The sequence below is a fragment of the Cetorhinus maximus genome, chromosome 25 (assembly GCF_964194155.1).
Source record: "Cetorhinus maximus chromosome 25, sCetMax3.hap1.1, whole genome shotgun sequence".
Taxonomy (NCBI): domain Eukaryota; kingdom Metazoa; phylum Chordata; class Chondrichthyes; order Lamniformes; family Cetorhinidae; genus Cetorhinus; species Cetorhinus maximus.
Genome location: NC_135903.1, coordinates 5,782,435 through 5,802,590, shown reverse-complemented (window position 1 = coordinate 5,802,590; position 20,156 = coordinate 5,782,435). Strand labels below are relative to the sequence as shown.

The following is a 20,156-nucleotide window of genomic DNA, read 5'->3' as shown; positions in this document are numbered from 1 at the left end:
CTGCAGTCCATGTGGTGTAGGTACACCCACAGTGCTGTTAGGGAGGGAGTTCCAGGATTTTGACCCAGCGACAGTGAAGGAGCGGTGATATATTTCCAAGCCAGGATGGTGAGTGGCTTGGAGGAGAACTTCCAGGTGGTGGTGTTCCATCTATCTGCTGCCCTTGTCCTTCCAGGCGGTAGTGGTGATGGGTTTGGAAGGTGCTGCCTAAGGAGCCTTGGTGAATTCCTGCAGTGCATCTTATAGATGGTACACACACTGCTGCTACTGTGCGTCGGTGGTGGAGGGAGTGAATGTTTGTGGATGGGGTACCAATCAAGTGGGCTGCTTTGTCCTGGACAGTGTCCAGCTTCTTCAGTGTTGTTGAAGCTGCACTTATCCAGGCAAGTGGGGAGTATTCCGTGGTGGACAGGCTATAACTTGTATTTATATAGGGCCTTTAACGATTAAAACATTCCAAGGGTCATTATGCACCAAAATTGCACCAAGCCACATAAACAATATAAGGGTCGGTGCCCAAAGTCTTGGTCGACCAGATAAATTTTAAGGAACGACTTGGAACAGAGGTGAAGAGATTTAGGAAGGAAATTGCACTGCTTTACTGGATGGACCCTGAAACTGAGCACTGTGCATTATTTGATATTTTTAATTATTTTCTCGGGATTTGTTATCTCGTTACTTTATGGATTTCAGGGAAATATGTTTTGCAAAGATTTGAACACAAAGACCTACTGCAATTACTTGCCACTCCAGTCATTCTGATCTGTATTCCGCTATGAAATGCTCTGCAAGGGGCGCATATTCCGAAAATGTGTTGTTTTAATTTCGATCATTGAAAGAGAATATGCCTCTTGTATGGTGGGAGCCCCTCACATAGAAAACGACAATGAGATTAATCGTCGTCTGCACTGATAAAGTTAAAACGGAAATCAGGAATTAACCCTGGAAACCAGCTCCACAAACTGTTAGCGGCTCAAAGAGTGAATCATGTTCAAATAATACTTACAGCGTGGAAAGTTGATGACAGTTGGTGAGAATTGGTGTCTTTCTGGTGAAGACTGGTGGTAAATGGGGAACCAGTATGAGCTTGCGAATTGATTCCAAAATGTGTGGTTTAACTTTTTTTTAGTTCGAACAGCTGCTTCGTTTAGTTTTGCGAACAGACGGCTCCACTGACCAAATGAATAGCAAAACAGCAAAACAGTATCGTGTTTGTAACACAGCTCCCAGGGTCAGGATTGCAATGTGTCGATCGTATATACATATATAAGGACATTTCAAAAGTATTTTGAAAAGTCTTAGCTCCTGAAAAGTAATTTGAAGTCGTTTTCCTGACGGTACAGTTAGTTGCAACACTTTGTACTGGAGTAGTTGCTCTCTCTCTCTCTCTCTCTCACGCACACACACACACATTTTGTGCTGGTGTGGGTTTAACACTGAAGAATGGTCATACAGACTCGAAATGTTAACTGTTTCTCTCTCCACAGATGCTCTCAGACCTGCTGAGTTTTTCCAGCATTTGCTGTTTCTATTGCACTGGTATAGTTGTTCTTTCACTCTCGTGTGCATTGGCGTATTTGCTCGCTCTCTCTCTCACACACACACTTGGTACTGGTGTAGTTGCTCTCTCTCTCTCTCACACACACACACACACACACTTTGTACTGGTGCAGTTGCTCTCTCTCTCTCTCACACACACTTTGTACTGGTGTAGTTGCTCTCTCTCTCTCTCACACACACACACACACTTTGGACTGGTGTAGTTGCTCTCTCTCTCTCTCACACACACTTTGGACTGGTGTAGTTGCTCTCTCTCTCTCTCACACACACTTTGTACTGGTGTAGTTGCTCTCTCTCTCTCTCACACACACTTTGTACTGGTGTAGTTGCTCTCTCTCTCTCTCACACACACTTTGTACTGGTGTAGTTGCTCTCTCTCCCTCTCACACACACACACACACACTTTGTACTGGTGTAGTTGCTCTCTCTCTCTCTCACACACAAACTTTGTACTGGTGTAGTTGCTCTTTCTCTCTCTCTCACAGACACACACACATTGTACTGGTATAGTTGTTCTCTCTCTCTCACACACACACTTTGTACTGGTGTAGCTGCTCTCTCTCTCTCTCTTTCTCTCACACAGACACAAACTTTATACTGGTGTAGTTGCTCTCTCTCTCACACACTTTTGTACTGGTGTAGTTGCTCTCTCTCTCTCTCACACACTTTGTACTGGTGTAGTTGCTCTCTTTATCACACACACACTTTGTACTGTAGTTGCTCTCTCACAAGCACACACCTTGTACTGATGTGGTTGCTGTTACTCTCTCACACACACTTTGCACTGGTGGAGTTGCTCCCTCTCTCTCGCACACAAACCTTGTACTGGTGTAGTTGCTCCGTTTCTCAAGCACAACACTTTGTACGGGTGTAGTTGCTCTCTCTCTCACACACACACACACGTTATACTGATGTAGTTACTCTCTCTCACACACACAAACTTTATACTGGTGTAGCTGCTCTCTCTCTCTCACACACACACACAAGATTTATACTGGTGTAGTTGCTCTCTCCCTCTCTCTCACACACAAACAGACATGCACATTTTGTACTGGTGTAGTTGCTCTCTCTCTCTCTCACACACACACACACTCTCTCTCTCTCACACACACACACTTTGCACTCGTGCAGTTACTCTCTCTCACACAGACACACACACTTTGTACTGGCGTAGTTGCTCTCTCTCCCTCTCACACACAGACACTTTGTACTGGTGTAGATGCTCTCTCTCTCTCTCTCTCAAACCCACACTTGTAACTGGTGTAGTTGCTCTCTCTCACATACACACACACACTTTGCACTGGTGTAGCTCCTCTCTCCCTCTCACACACAAACTTTGTGTTGGTGTAGTTGCTCTCTCTCCCTCTCACACACACCTTTTAGTGGTGTAGTTACTGTCTCTCTCTCTCTCTCTCAGACACACACACACTTTGTACTGGTGTAGTTGCTCTCTCTCTCGCACACACACTTTGTACTGGTGTAGTTGCTCCCTCTCTCACACACAGACACTTTGTACTGGCGTAGTTGCTCTCTCTCTCTCACACACAAACCTTGTGTTGGTGTAGTTGCTCTCTCTCACACACACACACTTTGTACTGGTCTATTTGCTCTCTCTCTCACACAGACACACACACTTTGTACTGGTGTAGTTGCTCTTTCTCTCACACACACACTTTATACTGGTGTAGTTGCTCTCTCTCCATCTCACACACACTTTTTACTGGTGTAGTTGCTCTCTCTCTCACACACACACTTTGTAATGTTGCAGTTACTCTCTCTCTCACTCACACACTTTGTACTGGTGTAGTTACTGTCTCTCTCTCTCTCTCACAGACACACACACACACACTTTGTACTGGTGTAGTCTCTCCCTCTCTCTCACACACACACTTTGTACTGGTGTAGTTGCTCTCTCTCTCACACACACACTTTGTAATGTTGCAGTTACTCTCTCTCTCTCTCACACACACACTTTGTACTGGTGTAGTCTCTCCCTCTCTCTCACACACACACTTTGTACTGCTGTAGTTACTCTCTCTCACACAGACACACACACTTTGTACTGGTGCAGTTGCTCTCTCTCTCACACACACTTTGAAATGGTGTGGTTGCCCTCTCTCTCTCACACACACACACACTTTGGTTTGGTGTTTCTCACTCTCTCACACACACACACTTTGCACTGGTGTAGCTGTCCTCTCTCTCTCACACACACACACTTTGGATTGGTGTTGTTGCTCACTCTCTCACACACACATGCACACACACCTTGCACTGGTGCAGTTGCTCTCTCCCTCACACACACACACACTTTGTGCTGGTTAGTTGCTCTCTCTCATGCACCCACTCACACTTTGCACTGGCGTAGTTGCTCTCTCTCTCTCTCATACACACACTTTGTACCGGGTAGTTGATCTCTGACACACACACATACACTTTGTACTGGTGTAGTTGCTCTCTCTCTCTCTCTCACACACTTTGCACTGGTGTAGTTGCTCTCTCTCTCTCTCTCTCACACACGTTGTACTGATCTAGTTGCTCTCTCTCTCTCTCACACACACACAAACTTCATACTGGTGTAGTTGCTCTCTCTCTCACACACACATACACACATTGTACTGATGTAGTTGCTCTCTCTCTCTCTCTCTCACACACACAAACTTTATACTGGTGTAGCTGCTCTCTCTCTCATGCACACACACAAACTTTATACTGGTGTAGTTGCTCTCTCTCTCACACACACATACACACATTGTACTGATGTAGTTGCTCTCTCTCTCTCTCTCTCACACACACAAACTTTATACTGGTGTAGTTGCTCTCTCTCTCTCTCTCACACGTTGTACTGATCTAGTTGCACGCTCTCTCTCTCTCACACACACAAACTTTATACTGGTGTAGCTGCTCTCTCTCTCATGCACACACACAAACTTTATACTGGTGTAGCTGCTCTCTCTCTCACACACATACAAACTTTATACTGCCGTAGTTGCTGTCTCTCACTCACACACACACATACACAAACCTTATACTGGTGTAGCTGCTCTCTCTCTCTCTCTTTCTCACACGCACAAACTTTGTACTGGTGTAGTTACTCTCTTTCTCACACACACAAGCACACATGCATCTTGTTTGTGACTAGATTTGTAGAATTGAACTTGTATATATGCGTTTTGAAAACATAATGCAGTACTCACCAAGAAGGAAGATAGGAATCGGCAGGAATTTGATGAAGAGCCATGCACTTCTTTTGTGTCATCTCCATAAACCCATTCTCAAAACTCCTACTGCAGGTCGGGGTCTAATTCCTTGTTATAACACAGCAGACGATGTGTGCCAGTTGGATCAAATCTATGAGGAAACCTTGATCACACGGTCACAACGATTTTGCAATTTGTATTTTATTTCAAGATGCATGCCTTGAATTCAGTAGCAATAAGTCCACCAATATTCTAGAGATTTTTACAAAACTAAATTAAATATTTATTAACAAAAAAGATTTCAAGCACATACATAAGTCTACAAATTACTACTACATTAACTCCTAAAACCCTTAATTAATCTACCTTCCAGTTATACCCTCATTAAGGCAACATTAAAACAAATAGACTTAAACAGATCCAGGCAAATCGACACAATAAGGACAGTAGAATTCAGAGTGGCTTTTCTCAGCTTCAGTTTCTGTAGACAGCAGCTTAATGCACAACTACTGGGGGCTTTTCACACTTCTGGTCGATCTTACAATGCCTTCCCCTCCGACACATAGCCTCATTCTCCTTAATACATGTTTCTCCCTTTTAATGCAAATTCCATTGTTCGCATATGTCTTCAGAACTTTATTTTTCTCATAATATAAATCATTGTGTGGTGCTAATATTATCAGTGACCTTTGGGAAAAATAAACACACTGCTTGGCCTAGCTTCTCTGGCTAGGTGTAACATCCTACCATCTCTTTGAAATTCAAACTGCCCAGAGTTATCTAAAAATGCAAGTTCTCCTCACTTCACCTTCTAAAACTTAGCGATGTTTACGCATTTAGCATTTCAAACCTAATTTATCCAGACCAGCTGTCATCAATTCAATTAAATCCCACACACACAGACTATCTAAACCCCACCACTAACCTACTCTTACAATAAATCACAATAATCTTATCAGAATTATTATACTTTCGTGACATCCCTCCTGTAGTAAAGCCCCTTTTGAGGAAGGTGAAAAATATTTAGAAGATCACATAAATATTTTTACTCGGATCTAAACCAAATTAGCACGGGGATGGGGTGCAAGCCTTAAAGTATAAGCAATGAGAAAGCGGGTAAAGCGTTTGTCTGCCATCCTGTCTCAACTGCATAGCTTTCTCCTTGGCGATTCACAGATATTTTGTTCAGTGTAAGGACTGTTGGAACTATGTGCACCGTGACTTACTAAAGGGATAGTTTAAATTAAATATTTGCACAAGGAAATGTCCTTATTTAAGAATCTAGTTGGTTCTCTGCCTCCCTGTATTTATCGTCCTGTTCGTACTTTTTACTGTGAATTTAGTTTGCTCTTAGTTAGCAAAACAATTGAGATCTAATAGAGCAATCATGCGTGATCTTAGTGAATAGCAAAGATTATGATTTGTTGAAATGTCCCGTAGTCTCTGATATTAAAAATCCTCCTAATTTTCACAGACATTTATTTTGTTAACTGTCGTTTTGCGGAATAACCTTGTTTCTTATTCTGCACTTAATCTAAATACATGTGTACAATTTTTTTCAATTTTACCCAAAAATCTCTATCGAAGGAAGAAGCAACGGACTGGAACACAAATATCTGAAATAGCGCTAAAGACGGAAACACGCGTTTGACCCCGTCTACGGCACAATCCCCACACGTACTCAACAAACTGCCCCGTGTCCCCAGCAATCTCCCCCGTGTACCTAAAAATCTCTCCCGTGTACCCCAGAAATCTCCCCCGTGTACCCCAGCAATCTCCCCCGTGTACCCAGCAATCTCCCCCGTGCACCCAGCAATCTCCCCCGTGTACCCCAGCAATCTCTCCCGTGTACCCAGCAATCTCTCCCGTGTACCCCAGCAATCTCCCCCGTGTACCCCAGAAATCTCTCCCGTGTGCCTAACAATCTGTCCCCTTGTACCCCAGCAATCTCCCTCGTGTACCCCAGCAATCTCCCCCGTGTAACCCAGCAATCTCTCCCGTGTGCCTAACAATCTGTCCCCTTGTACCCCAGCAATCTCCCTCGTGTACCCCAGCAATCTCCCCCGTGTACCCCAGCAATCTCTCCCGTGTACCCCAGCAATCTCTCCCGTGTACCCAGCAATCTCTCCCGTGTACCCCAGCAATCTCCCCCGTGTACCCCAGAAATCTCTCCCGTGTGCCTAACAATCTGTCCCCTTGTACCCCAGCAATCTCCCTCGTGTACCCCAGCAATCTCCCCCGTGTAACCCAGCAATCTCTCCCGTGTGCCTAACAATCTGTCCCCTTGTACCCCAGCAATCTCCCTCGTGTACCCCAGCAATCTCCCCCGTGTACCCCAGCAATCTCTCCCGTGTACCCCAGCAATCTCCCCCGTGTACCCCAGCAATCTCCCCCGTGTACCTAACAATCTCCCCCGTGTACCCTAGCAATCTTCACCGTGTACCCCAGCAATCTCCCCCGTGTACCCCAGAAATCTCTCCCGTGTGCCTAACAATCTCCCCCGTGTACCCCAGAAATCTCTCCCGTGTGCCTAACAATCTCCCCCGTGTACCCCAGAAATCTCTCCCGATGTGCCTAACAATCTCCCCGGTTACCCACCAAAACTAGTCCCGTGCACCAAAAATCTGAATAGTTTCATTTTTTTTTTAAATGGGAGCACCCTGATCTTTTCCGATCTGAACATATCGATAATGTGAAGTTTGGGTGTTTTTCGCTGGGCTAAAACTATCTGGCCCAGCCACTTTAAACGAATGACTTCCCAAATAGTTCCAAAATCTATTCTTGGTTCTGGAGTCGGACTGTGGTTTTGCCATGCGCTTTGTATTGGCTTTCTCACAAAGATTTCTTTTCTAATATTTACTCCCCTTTCCCAACACGGTGCGGTTCAATCGAAGCCTCAACATGCAGCGATCACATTATTCAATTCCATACTGTCTTCTTTGTCACATTCTGCATTCCACTCTGAATTTACAGAACAAGGTTCCCATCGCAAAACGACCTTAATTCGATCCGAACTGCTTATGGCAAATTAATTATCACGAATCTGTAAAGAGGGAGATGTTGCCTCCAGGTCTAACGATACAGGCAGCTGCGAGATATATGAAAGCTCCAGTACACTGCTACATTATATGGCAGGGTTCATTATTTCTACATTCAATTGCTTAAGCAAGGCTTTTTTTAAAAAAAAATGCCGCTGCAAATGCGAATAATATGAAATAAAAAGAGGAAATATGCAACAGGGAAGCCAGTCATCTGAAAAGTGAAAGGACAGGTTAATATCTCAGTCAGAAGTCCTCCAATAAAAACAGAAAATGCTGGAAATACTCAGCAGGTCTGTGGAGAGAGAAACAGAATTAAGTTCTGTTGAAGGATCATGAGGACTCGAAACCTCAACTGTGCTCTTCTCCGCCGATGCTGCCAGACCTGCTGAGTTATTCCAGGTATTTCTGTTTTTGAAACAGAATTAACGTTTGGAATCCAATATGACCCTCTTTCAGACCCTGAAGGAGAGGATTCTGAAGGAGTCATATTCAATTCGAAACGTTTTTTTATTTCAGATTTCCAGAATCCGCAGTATTTTTGCTTTTAGTACTCCAAATATTAACCGGTGTTTTTTTTCTCTGGTAATACTGCGAATTCTGCTCGGTATGGAGAGCCTTTCTTTAATGTTGCGTCCTGAGGTGAAGAGTTACATAAAAAGGAGACAAATATAGAGCATCTCCATTAACGGTTTCTCTTTCTGCCCCGTCATGTCATTTCTGGATCTCCCCCAAGAATCTGTCCTAATCCCCCGTCTCTTCCTTATCTACATCCCGCCGGTTAGCGACCAGCCAGAGTCACAGGGTCCGCTTCCGTATGTATGACAGCTCTATGTCCCCAGCACTTCCCTCGACCCTATTGTAATGTCAAGCTGCCTGTACACTCCAAGTCACGAATGAGTCAACATTTCAAACTGGATTGACAAATCCACCATTTTTCTCCCTCAATTCCACTCCCCTTATCACTGGCCATCTCTCTCTTCCTGGCTAAACCAAACCATGTGAAATCTTGGCATCCTTGTTTGCCTCAGACTCCACATCCTGTTCATCACCAAGACTGCTTTACTCCCCCGTCTGTACCACTACCGCTGCTTCAGAACCCCTCATTCATGCCCTCGTCATCTCTAGACTCGATATCCCCCAAATAACTTCCTTGCCAACATTTCATCCTCTAACATCCAACACTCCAACTTGTTCAAAGTTCAACTGCCCACATCCTGTGATAAAAGCAAAATACTGCGGATGCTGGAAATCTGAAATTAAAAAAATGGAAAGTGCTGGAAAAACTCAGCAGGTCCGGCAGCGGGTCTGTGGAGAGAGAAACCGAGTTAACGTTTCGAGTCCGTATGACTCTTATTCGGAACTGGAGCCGCTATTCTGAAGAAGTCAGACGGTCTCGAAACGTTAACTCTGTTTCTCTCTCCACAGATGCTGCCAGACCTGCTGAGTTTTTTGCAGCATGTTCTGTTTTTATTGCCCATACCCTGTCCCGTCCATTATTCCCATCCTCACTGACCACAGAAGTTCCCAGCACACTGAATTTAAAATCCTTGTCTCGCCTACGGGCCCATGGACTCAGCCCCAGCTCAACCAAATTTCAGCCACTTCCTCCGGCCTTGGACCCTTCGAGTCCACTGACTCCCGCCTCTGTGTGTGTGCCTCCCATTTTCCCGCTATTGGTTATGTGATCTTGTCCCTTTGGCGCTCCTCTCCGCTATTCGTTCCCTCTCCGCCGCTAAGACCTCGGAGGCTTATTTTTTTTCCTGACCAGGTTTTGGATCAGCCCCCCTAACCTTTCCCCATTTCCCCCTTTACTCATTTTATGTATTTTCATCCCCCTCCTCTGCAAACCTCTCGGAATAGCTTCCACATTAAAAATAATAAACGAATACACGTTGTTACAAATAGATATTTTACAGTGTTATACAGTAGATAGATGGGTGACCTCCATAATGTAATTAAATCAGATCCTATGATGTTCAAGCTGTAGCCCTGTAAGTGATTTAGGTGAATGGTGCTCGGGGTGGTGCATACTACCTCTCCAACATTGAATGCGGATCAATCATTTGTTTGGTGGGTTCAGAGACAGGAGCTAACTTGTTGGGTCAAACGAAGTCAGGTCAGACCAAGTTCATCGGTTTTGTAAAAAACCCACACGAACAGCCACCTCTCGGCTGGTTTTGCAGGTTCCTCCCTTGAAAAACAATTCACACAAATTTCTCCTGCACTTTGTTTCGCGATTTTAAGTATATATTTTAGGTTGATCCGGGGGGGTGGGGGGAGACTGAATTATAAACTCTCTGACCAATCCCCGGGTGTTGCTGGGTGAGACCTCATTTCAGCCTAGGCTCCTGCCCCTGCATTCGGACAAAGTCAGACTGGATAACCCTATTCCGTTAGAGTCCCAAAGGAAGCCCCCCACCAACATCCCTTAAACCCCCTCCCTCCCTCCACCACAAAAAACACACACACACACATGCCGAGTTCCCAAAGGGCCAGCCCCTCTGCACCCAGAACCTCAGAATCCATGGATTTTGTGTGGGACATGGATTCAGTGTTGAAAGGAAGAACTTGTCTTTATGTGAAACCTTAAAGAGTCTCTGGGGAAAAAAAAATTTGCCAAAGTTCTGAAATATTTTTGCAGCGTCCGTTGAAGTATTTTTTTTTAAACAAAACCTCTGTTAACCTGCAGCAGAGGATCTTTGGCCGTTAACAAATCCGTTAGCGCCCAAGCCTAACTTATTGAAGAGATTCATTTCATGGGACAAAAATAAAGATTTGCATGTGTGTAGCGTTTTTTTTCACAATTACGGGATGTCTCAGGGCGTTTCACTGCCATTGAGGCGCTTTTGAAGTGTAGTCGTTGTTGTAATGTAAGACGGACACGGACACAAGGTACTGATGGGTTACTCGGTGCCTATTTTTTTTGGAAATAGGGTCTTTCTGCTCTCTTGGTTGTAAAATTGCACCCATAAGTGGAAGTGAATATTGAACTCCTACCTCCGCACCCCACCCCCCCATCCAACATCCCCACCCTACCCCACCCTCCCTAAAGAGGAATCAATGTGTGAAGTGTCAGGAATGTCCGAGCTCCTGGTTGGCTGTTTGCGGTTTCTCTGTGAACTTGTAGCTTGGCGCCGAGTCACAGGCGGGGAGGAGTCAGGACTGATTCTGCGGTGAAAAAGAGCAACTCGTCAATCAGCCAGAGCCAGTGCAGAATGAAGAGGGGGAGAAGCCGAGTGTCGCCCAGAGCAGCCTGAACCCCAGCAGCCCCCGGTGACCCCGCTCCCTGTCTGTGTGTCCATCAGCCCCAAGGCACACACCCACCCACCCCCCCCAAAACTCAGTTTGACCTGACTGACTTAAAAGTCCCGTCACTTTGGGGGAAAGTTTATTCTCCCTCTCTGTCTCCCGTTGTCAGCATTCCGCACAACCATCCGCCGAGGGTTTACGGACTAAGCAGGGAAAGCGGAAATTTACCCCGCCGGTGGAACAGCAGGTAGGCAGCGACTTTCCTCATGCTTCTTGGCCGGGTCCGGGACGTCGTTGATCGGCCAGAATACGGAACACGGCAGGCGTTTGGGATCGAGGTTCCCACATAGTGAGTCCTACCGGGGGTGGGGAGAAAAGCTCCAGCACCTCTCCCGAGGGCAATGTCTGGTGCTGGGGGTCAGCTGGACAACCTGTGCCTCGCCCAGGTGCCCGTTCTTGGGCAGTCAGTGGCCGGGAGGGAGGGTGGGATGAGTGGTGGGGAGTGGGTGAGAGAGACAAATGCCTCATCTGCTCCCACTTTCCCATCGGAGTCACAGGACAGTGCGCAGTAACTCTGACTGGTATCGTTCTCATCCCTCAAGGAGGATTTCAGTGCCCGCGCCGGCTTAATTGAAATAAAGACGGAAAATGTTGGAAATACTCAGCAGGTCAAGTAGCGTTTGTGGAGAGAGAGAGAGAGAAAAACAGAGTTAACGTTTCAAGTTTTTAGTCTAGTGGCTAACTTCATTGAGATTCATTATACTTCAGGACATCTTTGATCCGCACATCACAGTGGCCTGTGTGTGTTTTGTGTGGGGTTTTACCAAATACTTCCTGTTGCATTATAAAGCAGGAGGTTAATAAGACATGAACATTATCCGTCAAATCACAACCTCTTTACCTATGGTTCTCATTCTCGGAAAAAAATTCCATTTGGATTCTGAATATCTTACAGAGCAGAATTTAAAGAAATTTAATTTAAATTAATTGAAAGACATTCTGCTTTGCCGACGCGGTGTAGTCAGGTAAACACAAAAAAAAGACAGCTCGAACGGGAAGACGAGATTTTATGGGTTTCTGTCATCTACATATTTAATATAAATTAAATCATTAGCATTCCGCTTGTTAATTAGAATTAGTATTGGGCTGAGGGACACTCATAAGGATGAAACCAGTAGAGAGAAAGACTAGATATACAGGAAGTAATGATTAGGCAATGCTTCGGTTGTGTTTTATAACCTTGCAGGATGCATAACTAAGGGGGGGAAACTCGGAGATATAGTTACGGGTTAGAATAGCAGAGAGGGTGATTCATTTTGAATTGAACGCTGTCCAGATATTGGTTTACAACAGTATAAGCTTTGCTTCTATTTTATATTAATTTTTCCCCTTTAGTTTAACATAGGCTTAGAGAAAGAGACACGACCTGATTATTTGGAGTTCCTGCCAAGTACGATGAACAGACAGAAGCAGCAGAGTTGGAGTTTTAAAACTTTCATTATTGTTGAGTTTTTAGTTAGCGCAGCAGGGGTAAGGCCTGATGTTTTAACAGTGCTGTCACAGACTGTCAATAGGTTGTGTTCTAATTTCACAAGGTGCTAGGAGTGCTTCCTGTGAGGCGAGCGAAGTTGGCAACTGCTTGGATCGATCACGTTTGACATTTCTGACACCGCGCTGAAGAATTTAGAAATTAAATTGCTGAGTCTTTGAGGAATCATTGAACTCAATTTTTAAGTAAGTCACAAAAAAGGCTTAATGGCTCCTGAAGGTGATACACAATTGCTGGTGTCTCTTGTTAATCTTTCAGTGTGTGGCCACAGGTTAAACACTCAGGCCCATTAGTGCGTGTGTTATGATCCAAATGATCTTTTCCTGAGAAGGGCATCCATCAGCCTCCCCCCAACCCCCCCACCCACCCCTGCCTCCCACCCACTTTCCAAATCTGCCTTGAGTCTCAAGGACATAGAGTGGATGTAATAACGATAGTTCCAAGTCTCTCATGAGGATGACAGCCATTTGAGGTACTGAGTTGGGGAGGCAGTGTTTTAGTGGTAATGTCACTGGACCTGTAACCCAGAAGGCCTGGGCTAATGCCCTGCCGATATGGGTTCAAATCCCACCATGGAATTTGAATTCAATTAATTAAGGAAATCTGGAATTAAAAGCTAGTCTCAGTAATGGTGACCGTGAAACTCTTATCGACTGTTGTGAAAACCCATCTGATTCACTAATGTCCTTTAGGGAAGGAAATCTGCCGTCCTTGCCTGGTCTGGCCTATCCGTGACTCTTGTGTGGTTGGCTCTTATCTGCTCTCCGAAATGGCCCAGCAAGCCATACAGCTCAAAGACAATTAGGGCTGGGCAACAAATGTGGCCTTGCCAGAGACGCCCACGCCCCATCAAAGAATTAAAAAAAAATAGCATGGCATTTGCTATAAATTCTCTTTTATCTTTGCTTTATCTTAATATTCCAATACCAAGAATTATTCGGTTTATTTCTAGACATTTACAGTAAAAACAAAACCGAAAACCAGCACTGAATCTAATGTAATTTTTAAAAAAAACTATAGCGTTTCGCAGATGTAAATCTCGGTCCATCAGTCTGACACGGAGAAGTTGGCAAGTTTCTAAGGGACTGCTCACTAAAACATATTGATTTTTTTTTGCAAGACTAGAACAAAATGGAAGTTAAGTTTCAATAATGATATCATACTACATTTAGTAGTTGTTCCATCCTCTGCATGTTCTGAGAATATAGCATAGCTGCGTTAACAATTGGCTTTTAAAATGGCAGAAGCTGTGAACTTTGGCACAATTAGTATTTTGGAAATAAAAACAGAAAACGCTGGAAAAACTCAGCAGGTCTGACAGCATCTGCGGAGAAAGAAACAAGAGTTAACGTTTCGAGTCTGTGTGACTCTGCTTCAGAGCTAAAGAGGGGTAGAAAGTATTTTGGAAAGACTTCAGGAGTTCCGCCCAACTTTCAGGTCCGGGTGAAGCATGGGTTTGAGTGAGAGGCCGGGTGGTAAGTCTTGATTTCAACGCATTGAGGTTGCAGTGTCCAGGAAGGCCAGGCAGGGCTAAGCTGTGGTGGCTTTGTAAGAACAGGAGGCAATGGTTCTTCCAGAGGTGCTATCACCCCAGATTGGAAGCTAGTGATCAGAGACAGACAGTATACCAGGTCACCGAACCTCTCCTTGTCTACTTTCCAGAAGTACGAGAAAGAAAGTAGAAAACTCTCCAAACGTGCGCGGGATATAAGTCAGTTTTGACACTAACAAATGGTAAATCACTGCTCGCACATACGAATAGGAAAACCCCGGGTCATAAAAGTCATCTTATTTTGCGCCTGGAGATCTTTTTGCCAAATTTGATAGACATCTTTTCCTATAAATCTGAAACCCAATGCAATATACAACTCGCAGAAAATGTCCAAAATTATAATATTCTACAAGGTTTGACTCTTGTAAGCTGTGCTAGGAGCAGAGGCTGGACTCGGAACTGGGTGGTTTAGTATTGTGCCCACATATCGGTCCCGCTTCCCCCTTATAATAAACACACTTTCGCTATTGATTATTTTCCTGCTATTTGTCTCTTTTTCTTGCTCCATAAGTTAATTTCCTCTTATGAATTGCTTAATGCCAAGCGGCTAACCCGCTTAATGAACCGTCTTTGGAATAGTCAGTCAACATTGGGAAAGTGCAGAATCGGCGTTTCGGGATTTGTTCCTGCCTGACCAGATATAACTCCGGGATACCTCGGAGGCAAACCCGACATTAATCCAGCTCACGTATCAAATAAATTCGCGCCAAACGAATAGGATCAGATAGACAAGTTAGGTTTCAAACTGCATTGCAGGGCTCAAATTGCTACTCCTGTCTGTAGACATTTTTGATACAAAAGGCTCAATAAATTGGCGATTTGTGCAATTTACCTTGTACCTGTCATGGAGCGCGCATAATAACCACCATGGCAGGTTTGCAAATTAGTTCATTAACAGGCATGTTATTAATTTAATGACAAATTATAGCGCGCGAGCTTGACTCATGATCTTTCGAACCTCCTTTTTATTCAGGTTGGCCTTTCACTGTCTGGTAATATATTCGTTTCTTTGCAGTCGGCCTCGGCTCTTGGTGGACACTCCCTCGGCAATGCAAGCTGCCACATGGAGTAGCCTCGGAGAACAACAAGCATCGCCTTTAACACCCGGCTTCAACTCGTGGAAATCGCCCGCCCTTCCCAGAAACTTGGGGATCGCCACGTCCGGGAGCAGCGCCTTCGGCCCCTCGTTAAACACAGGCCCCAACTTTGCCTTTAACAATAAGTATGCCTTACTCAACAGCCCGAGCTTGAAGTCTCAGGACTGTGTTCAGTTCAAGCCCAACGTCCAGTCCACGGTTGAATACTTTTCAAACTCCTTGCACCCACGCGTCGACATGGCTCAGTATCATGATTCTTGGTTCAGACCTCCTCACCAGGGGAGTGCAACTGAGGATGGGGGTCTCCCGGCCACCTGGTGGGACCTCCATACTGGATCGAACTGGATGGATCTTCAGAACACGCAGGGCGGTCTCCAAAACTCCACCCACCCAGGTGGGCTTCAGCCTCCTTTAGGGGGCTACGGGTCTGACCACCAGATCTGTGGCCCCCCATCTCACTTGTTACAGTCAAGCCAAGTTATGATCAACCAGGATGGATATAAGCAAACTGACCCCATCCAGGAGCCCCTGGTCCTGAACCAGACGCTGGAAGGAGCCACCAGGGCAAAGAGCACCAGGCGGTCTTTGTCTCGAAGCTCAGCGCAGGGCAGCTGCCGATGTCCCAACTGCTTGGAGGCGGAGAGATTGGGGACATCCACAGATGGCAGCGCCAAGAAGAAAGTCCTTCACAACTGCCACATCCCAGGCTGCGGGAAGGCTTACGTAAAGACCTCGCACCTCAAGGCTCACCTGAGGTGGCACAGTGGGGACCGGCCATTCGTCTGCAACTGGCTCTTCTGCGGTAAGCGCTTCACCCGCTCCGACGAGCTCCAGCGGCACCTGCAGACCCACACTGGATCCAAGAGGTTCTTCTGCCCCATCTGTAACCGGGTCTTCATGAGGACCGACCACCTTACCAAGCACTTGAAAACGCATGGGGAAGGCAGCCAGGCAACTACCAAAGAGTCCACTGGGGAGGCCAGCAAGTGCAACTCAGTGTCCGTACAATCCCAGTCCCCAGGGGACATCCAGAGGGACTGTGAGGGTAAGGGGGTCAACGATGGACTCCCAGTTGCTGATAGACAGCAAAATTAAGACTTTGAAAATATTTTTTCTCGGTATAAAAAAATAATCTATTGCCAGTGTGTAAAATAGTTGCACTTGTCAATTGCTGTATATTATCCTAGGGTGAGATTCTGAAGGAAATTCAACATTCCTGGAAAAGGTTACACTTATCTAATGCTTTTACACTATTAAAGGGGCACTATATTTTTGAAAAATTGTTGATAAAATCAGTTTTCTTTTCTTTACAAGGTATACAATGTAATTAGGTCTCCCCACTGTCCCATGGTATCTTCCTCTGTTTCAAAGAGATGAATAGTCTCTGTCTCATCCATTCCCTGTGGCACAGTATTTCCCACTCCAGAAATCCTCTGTGTAAAGAGCTTGCTTTTAGTCTCACTCTGCATTCTCTTAATTACAATTTTAAATCAGTGAGCCTTCATCACTGACTCCCCAACTAGAAGAAATTCCCCCTTTATTATTTCATTCCATTGAAATACTTTGTAATTTAAAAAAAAAACTCTTTTAAATCTGCTTCTCCTTCTGCACTGCAGTGGAACTAGTCCCAGTATTTCAATTCTCTCCTTAAAACTGTAGCTTTCTGCCTCTGGGATCCTGCTGATGAATGTACTCTCTTAATGACGTTAATGACCCAGTTGGAAAAATGTTTTCTGTCAACTTCTGTTTTTATCACGAGGCAAATGCCCTATTTAATATCCTTGTGCCTGTTTCATCTACCTTTCTACTGATGTTCATTGTCAAAATTTAAGCCATCAATTTGAACAGAGATGTTCTTACTGGAACAATTTGGAGAATAAGGGGTCATGACTACAGGGGTTACTTACATATTAGGCTCACTTCTGCACGAGGCACTACAGTAAGCTACACTCTGGGAGGGTAATACCTGCTGCAGCATGATTTCTGTGATTTAAACATAAAACATAGTTCTTATTTAGTTTTTTATTAAGATGTTACAATTTCTGCACTTCAAAAAGAGATTTGCTGTGTGCAGTGTTTCATGATATTTTGATGTGATAAGCTACAATATAAGTGCAAATATCATTACTAAATTGCTCCAGCAGGCAAGAATGAATCTTTTAAGGAGGTTTGTGCCACGAGCTCAGCCTAACTAAAGCCTCTTTAATGGAAGGAATTATTCACATCATAACCAATATATCATTGTAAAGCAGCAGAGTTTATTTGTTGCAGCTGCATGTTCAAAAGATTTAAAGTAAAGCTTACTGACACAATATTAAACAAAATGAACAAGAAACTTGGAGACATCCAAAGCGGCGGCTCTTGTAATTTTAGGCAAAAAGTGAGTGTAGTAAATTTGTTTTTTTTTTATTTAAAAAATGATTTTAATACTAATCATCCAGGTTGTGTCTGGACAGAATAAATAATGCGCTAGAGATTTTAGTTGTGACATAGGACTCCATTAATTGCTAGGATGAAAGCTGTCAATGGCAGATGCACTTCAGGATTTTGCCCTAGTGTGAGTTGCCTTTTTTTGTAGTCAGCGTCCTGTGTGCAGTGTAATAATGCGTTGAGATGGTATGGGTGATATGGCATGTGCTTGGTGCCCTTCGACACACCAGAGAGTGCTGTGACATAGGGCATAGGTGACTTCGAATCAAAGCCACCATTGCAAATTTTAGATAAACACGTTTTCTTTTTGATTACTGCTATTAGATATGGTTGTGTGTGATTTTGTCATTTTTTAACAACAATTTTACGTTCATTTTCAGCTGTTGTCTATGTTTTTATTTTATTCTAATGGCATTAATATAATTTTAAGTTTGTTTCCTATGGTAATATTTCACATGGGGAGCAAAAACAAAACATTATATTTTCCAGAAAATATGAACGGTTGCATCTATTGTTGCACCTAGACACAAAGACAATAACATCCAGTCAGATCCTAAAGTCATGAAATTGATGGGGTTGATAGAGAAACATTTAATAAATTGCATATTTGCATTAAAAATGATGGATATTTATATTTTTAATGTAAATACATAGAATAAATAGAACATCACACTGGCTTTAGCCATTTCTTTGATTATTTGACTTTGTGGGAGGCATCTCATTATTTACTTGTGATAGTGATTGCTGTAAGTTATTGGTCTTTACCAGGAGTGAGATAAACTAATAGTGCCTGCTGCTGGTGCAATATCATATTATCAATCATTATATGACAAGGTAAACCTAAATTAAATGAACTGAAAATCCAGTTTTTCTTTTAATAGCCATGTTTCTGATAGCTGCCTCACAGCTCCTGGTAGCATGACCTTTGAAAGATTGCTTGCTGATGGCGCTGCCCTTGTTAGCCTCGTCCCAGTACCTATAGCTTAGCCCCTGCTCAGCCAGCTCCTGATGATTCTGTCTCTCTTACCCACTTATCTTCACTCCTGATGGCCCAGCCCTGTGTTCAGTAATTTTCTGGTACATTCTAGTTCTTTTTTTAAATTCACTCTTGGGATATGGGCTAGTAAGGCCAGCATTTATTGTCCATTCCTGGTTTCCCTTTAGCAGTTGGTGCTAAACCTTCTTGAACCACTGCAGTACATTTAGTGAAGGTATTCCCACAGTGCTGTTGGGAATTTCCTTCTAACCCAACAGATCACCATTTAACTGTGCATGTAAGAAGAATGAAACACACAAATGCTGGAAACCAGAAATAAAAAAAAACATACATTCTGGAAATGTACAGCAAGTACATTAGTATCTGTGACGAGAAATACAGATTAACATTTTAGCTATGAACCCTACACCAAGATCAATACCTGAAATTTGTGTTTCTCTTTGTAGATGTTGTGGCGTAGTCCAGCATTATTCATTAGTATTTCAATGCACATCATCTGTTGCGTATCATGATCAAGGAGTTGTAATAAACATTAGTGGGAAATGAACAAAGTCAGATGTATTAGTGTAGAAAAAAATAATTAATTTCAAAGAAAATTGAATGAAACAGAAAGTAGACGTGCAAACAAGCCATTCAGCCCAATTGGTCCATGCTGGTGTTTATGTTCCACATGAGCCTCCTCTCTCTCATCTTCATCTAGCCCTATCGGCCTAATGTTCCATTTCTTTCTCCTTCATGTGTTTATCTAGCTTCCCCTTAAAAAATGGTTAATCAATGCAGTGTTGGGAAATTCAATCCTCTGATACTGATTCAAGTCACTTACAATTATTATTCACAACAGCAGGTCTGATGCTAACCATGATGATGGAACAGAGTGGAGTTCATGGTGGGATGCTGTTACAGTGGTTCTTGACCAATCAGAATCATGGCTATGTTTAAACAGAATTTTAGAATATTTGTGTTGTATGACAAATTTAAAACAGGATCCAAATTGTTCCAACAAACTCCTGTACGAAGAGTGTAATTATCTAGAACTATGATATGTGTTTCAACTATTAAAACATATGTTAAAATAACACACTCTCCATCCACTTAAAAAAATGACCTGTATATTCTTACAGAAACTAGGATTCTATGCTGTGAATTACCTACACAATAGGAAACTAATGCTGAGTCTTTTATTTAATTAACATTGTCTTTATAGTTGACAAAAAAATAAAGATTTGTTTTCAAATGTTTCATGACGCCTCTGACATGGTTTTTTTTACAGTTTGGATTGTACAATACTATATAAAAAACATGGATCCCATTCTGTTCCTGGGGAGGAAATTCAGGTTGGATATATTCCAGGGGATTTCATCACATGATCTTCTGCCTCCAACTACCCCATCCAAATAGTCATTGTTCCATCACTAATGTTTATATAATTAATAAATAAAATTGTTAAAAGACAATGAGAAAAATACATTTTTTTAATGCCC

General features: G+C 43.6%; 2 protein-coding genes across 6 annotated transcripts in view; both read left to right on the top strand.

Moving 5' to 3' along the window:
- LOC144667837 (alpha-2,8-sialyltransferase 8F-like) overlaps positions 1-20,156 on the top strand; it is a 1,155,130-nt gene that overhangs the window by 998,688 nt on the left and 136,286 nt on the right. The gene's annotated exons all lie outside the window — the stretch shown is intronic.
- LOC144667834 (transcription factor Sp6-like) lies at positions 11,166-19,914 on the top strand. 2 transcript variants are annotated; one of them, XM_078529341.1, is made up of 2 exons: positions 11,166-11,297; positions 15,167-19,914. In XM_078529341.1, the coding sequence occupies exon 2, from the start codon at positions 15,201-15,203 to the stop codon at positions 16,341-16,343; it is 1,143 nt and encodes a 380-aa protein (XP_078385467.1). In that variant the 5' UTR covers positions 11,166-11,297; positions 15,167-15,200; the 3' UTR covers positions 16,344-19,914. The 2 variants fall into 2 exon arrangements, with proteins under 2 accessions (XP_078385467.1, XP_078385469.1); XM_078529343.1 differs by lacking the exon at positions 11,166-11,297 and adding an exon at positions 12,658-12,784.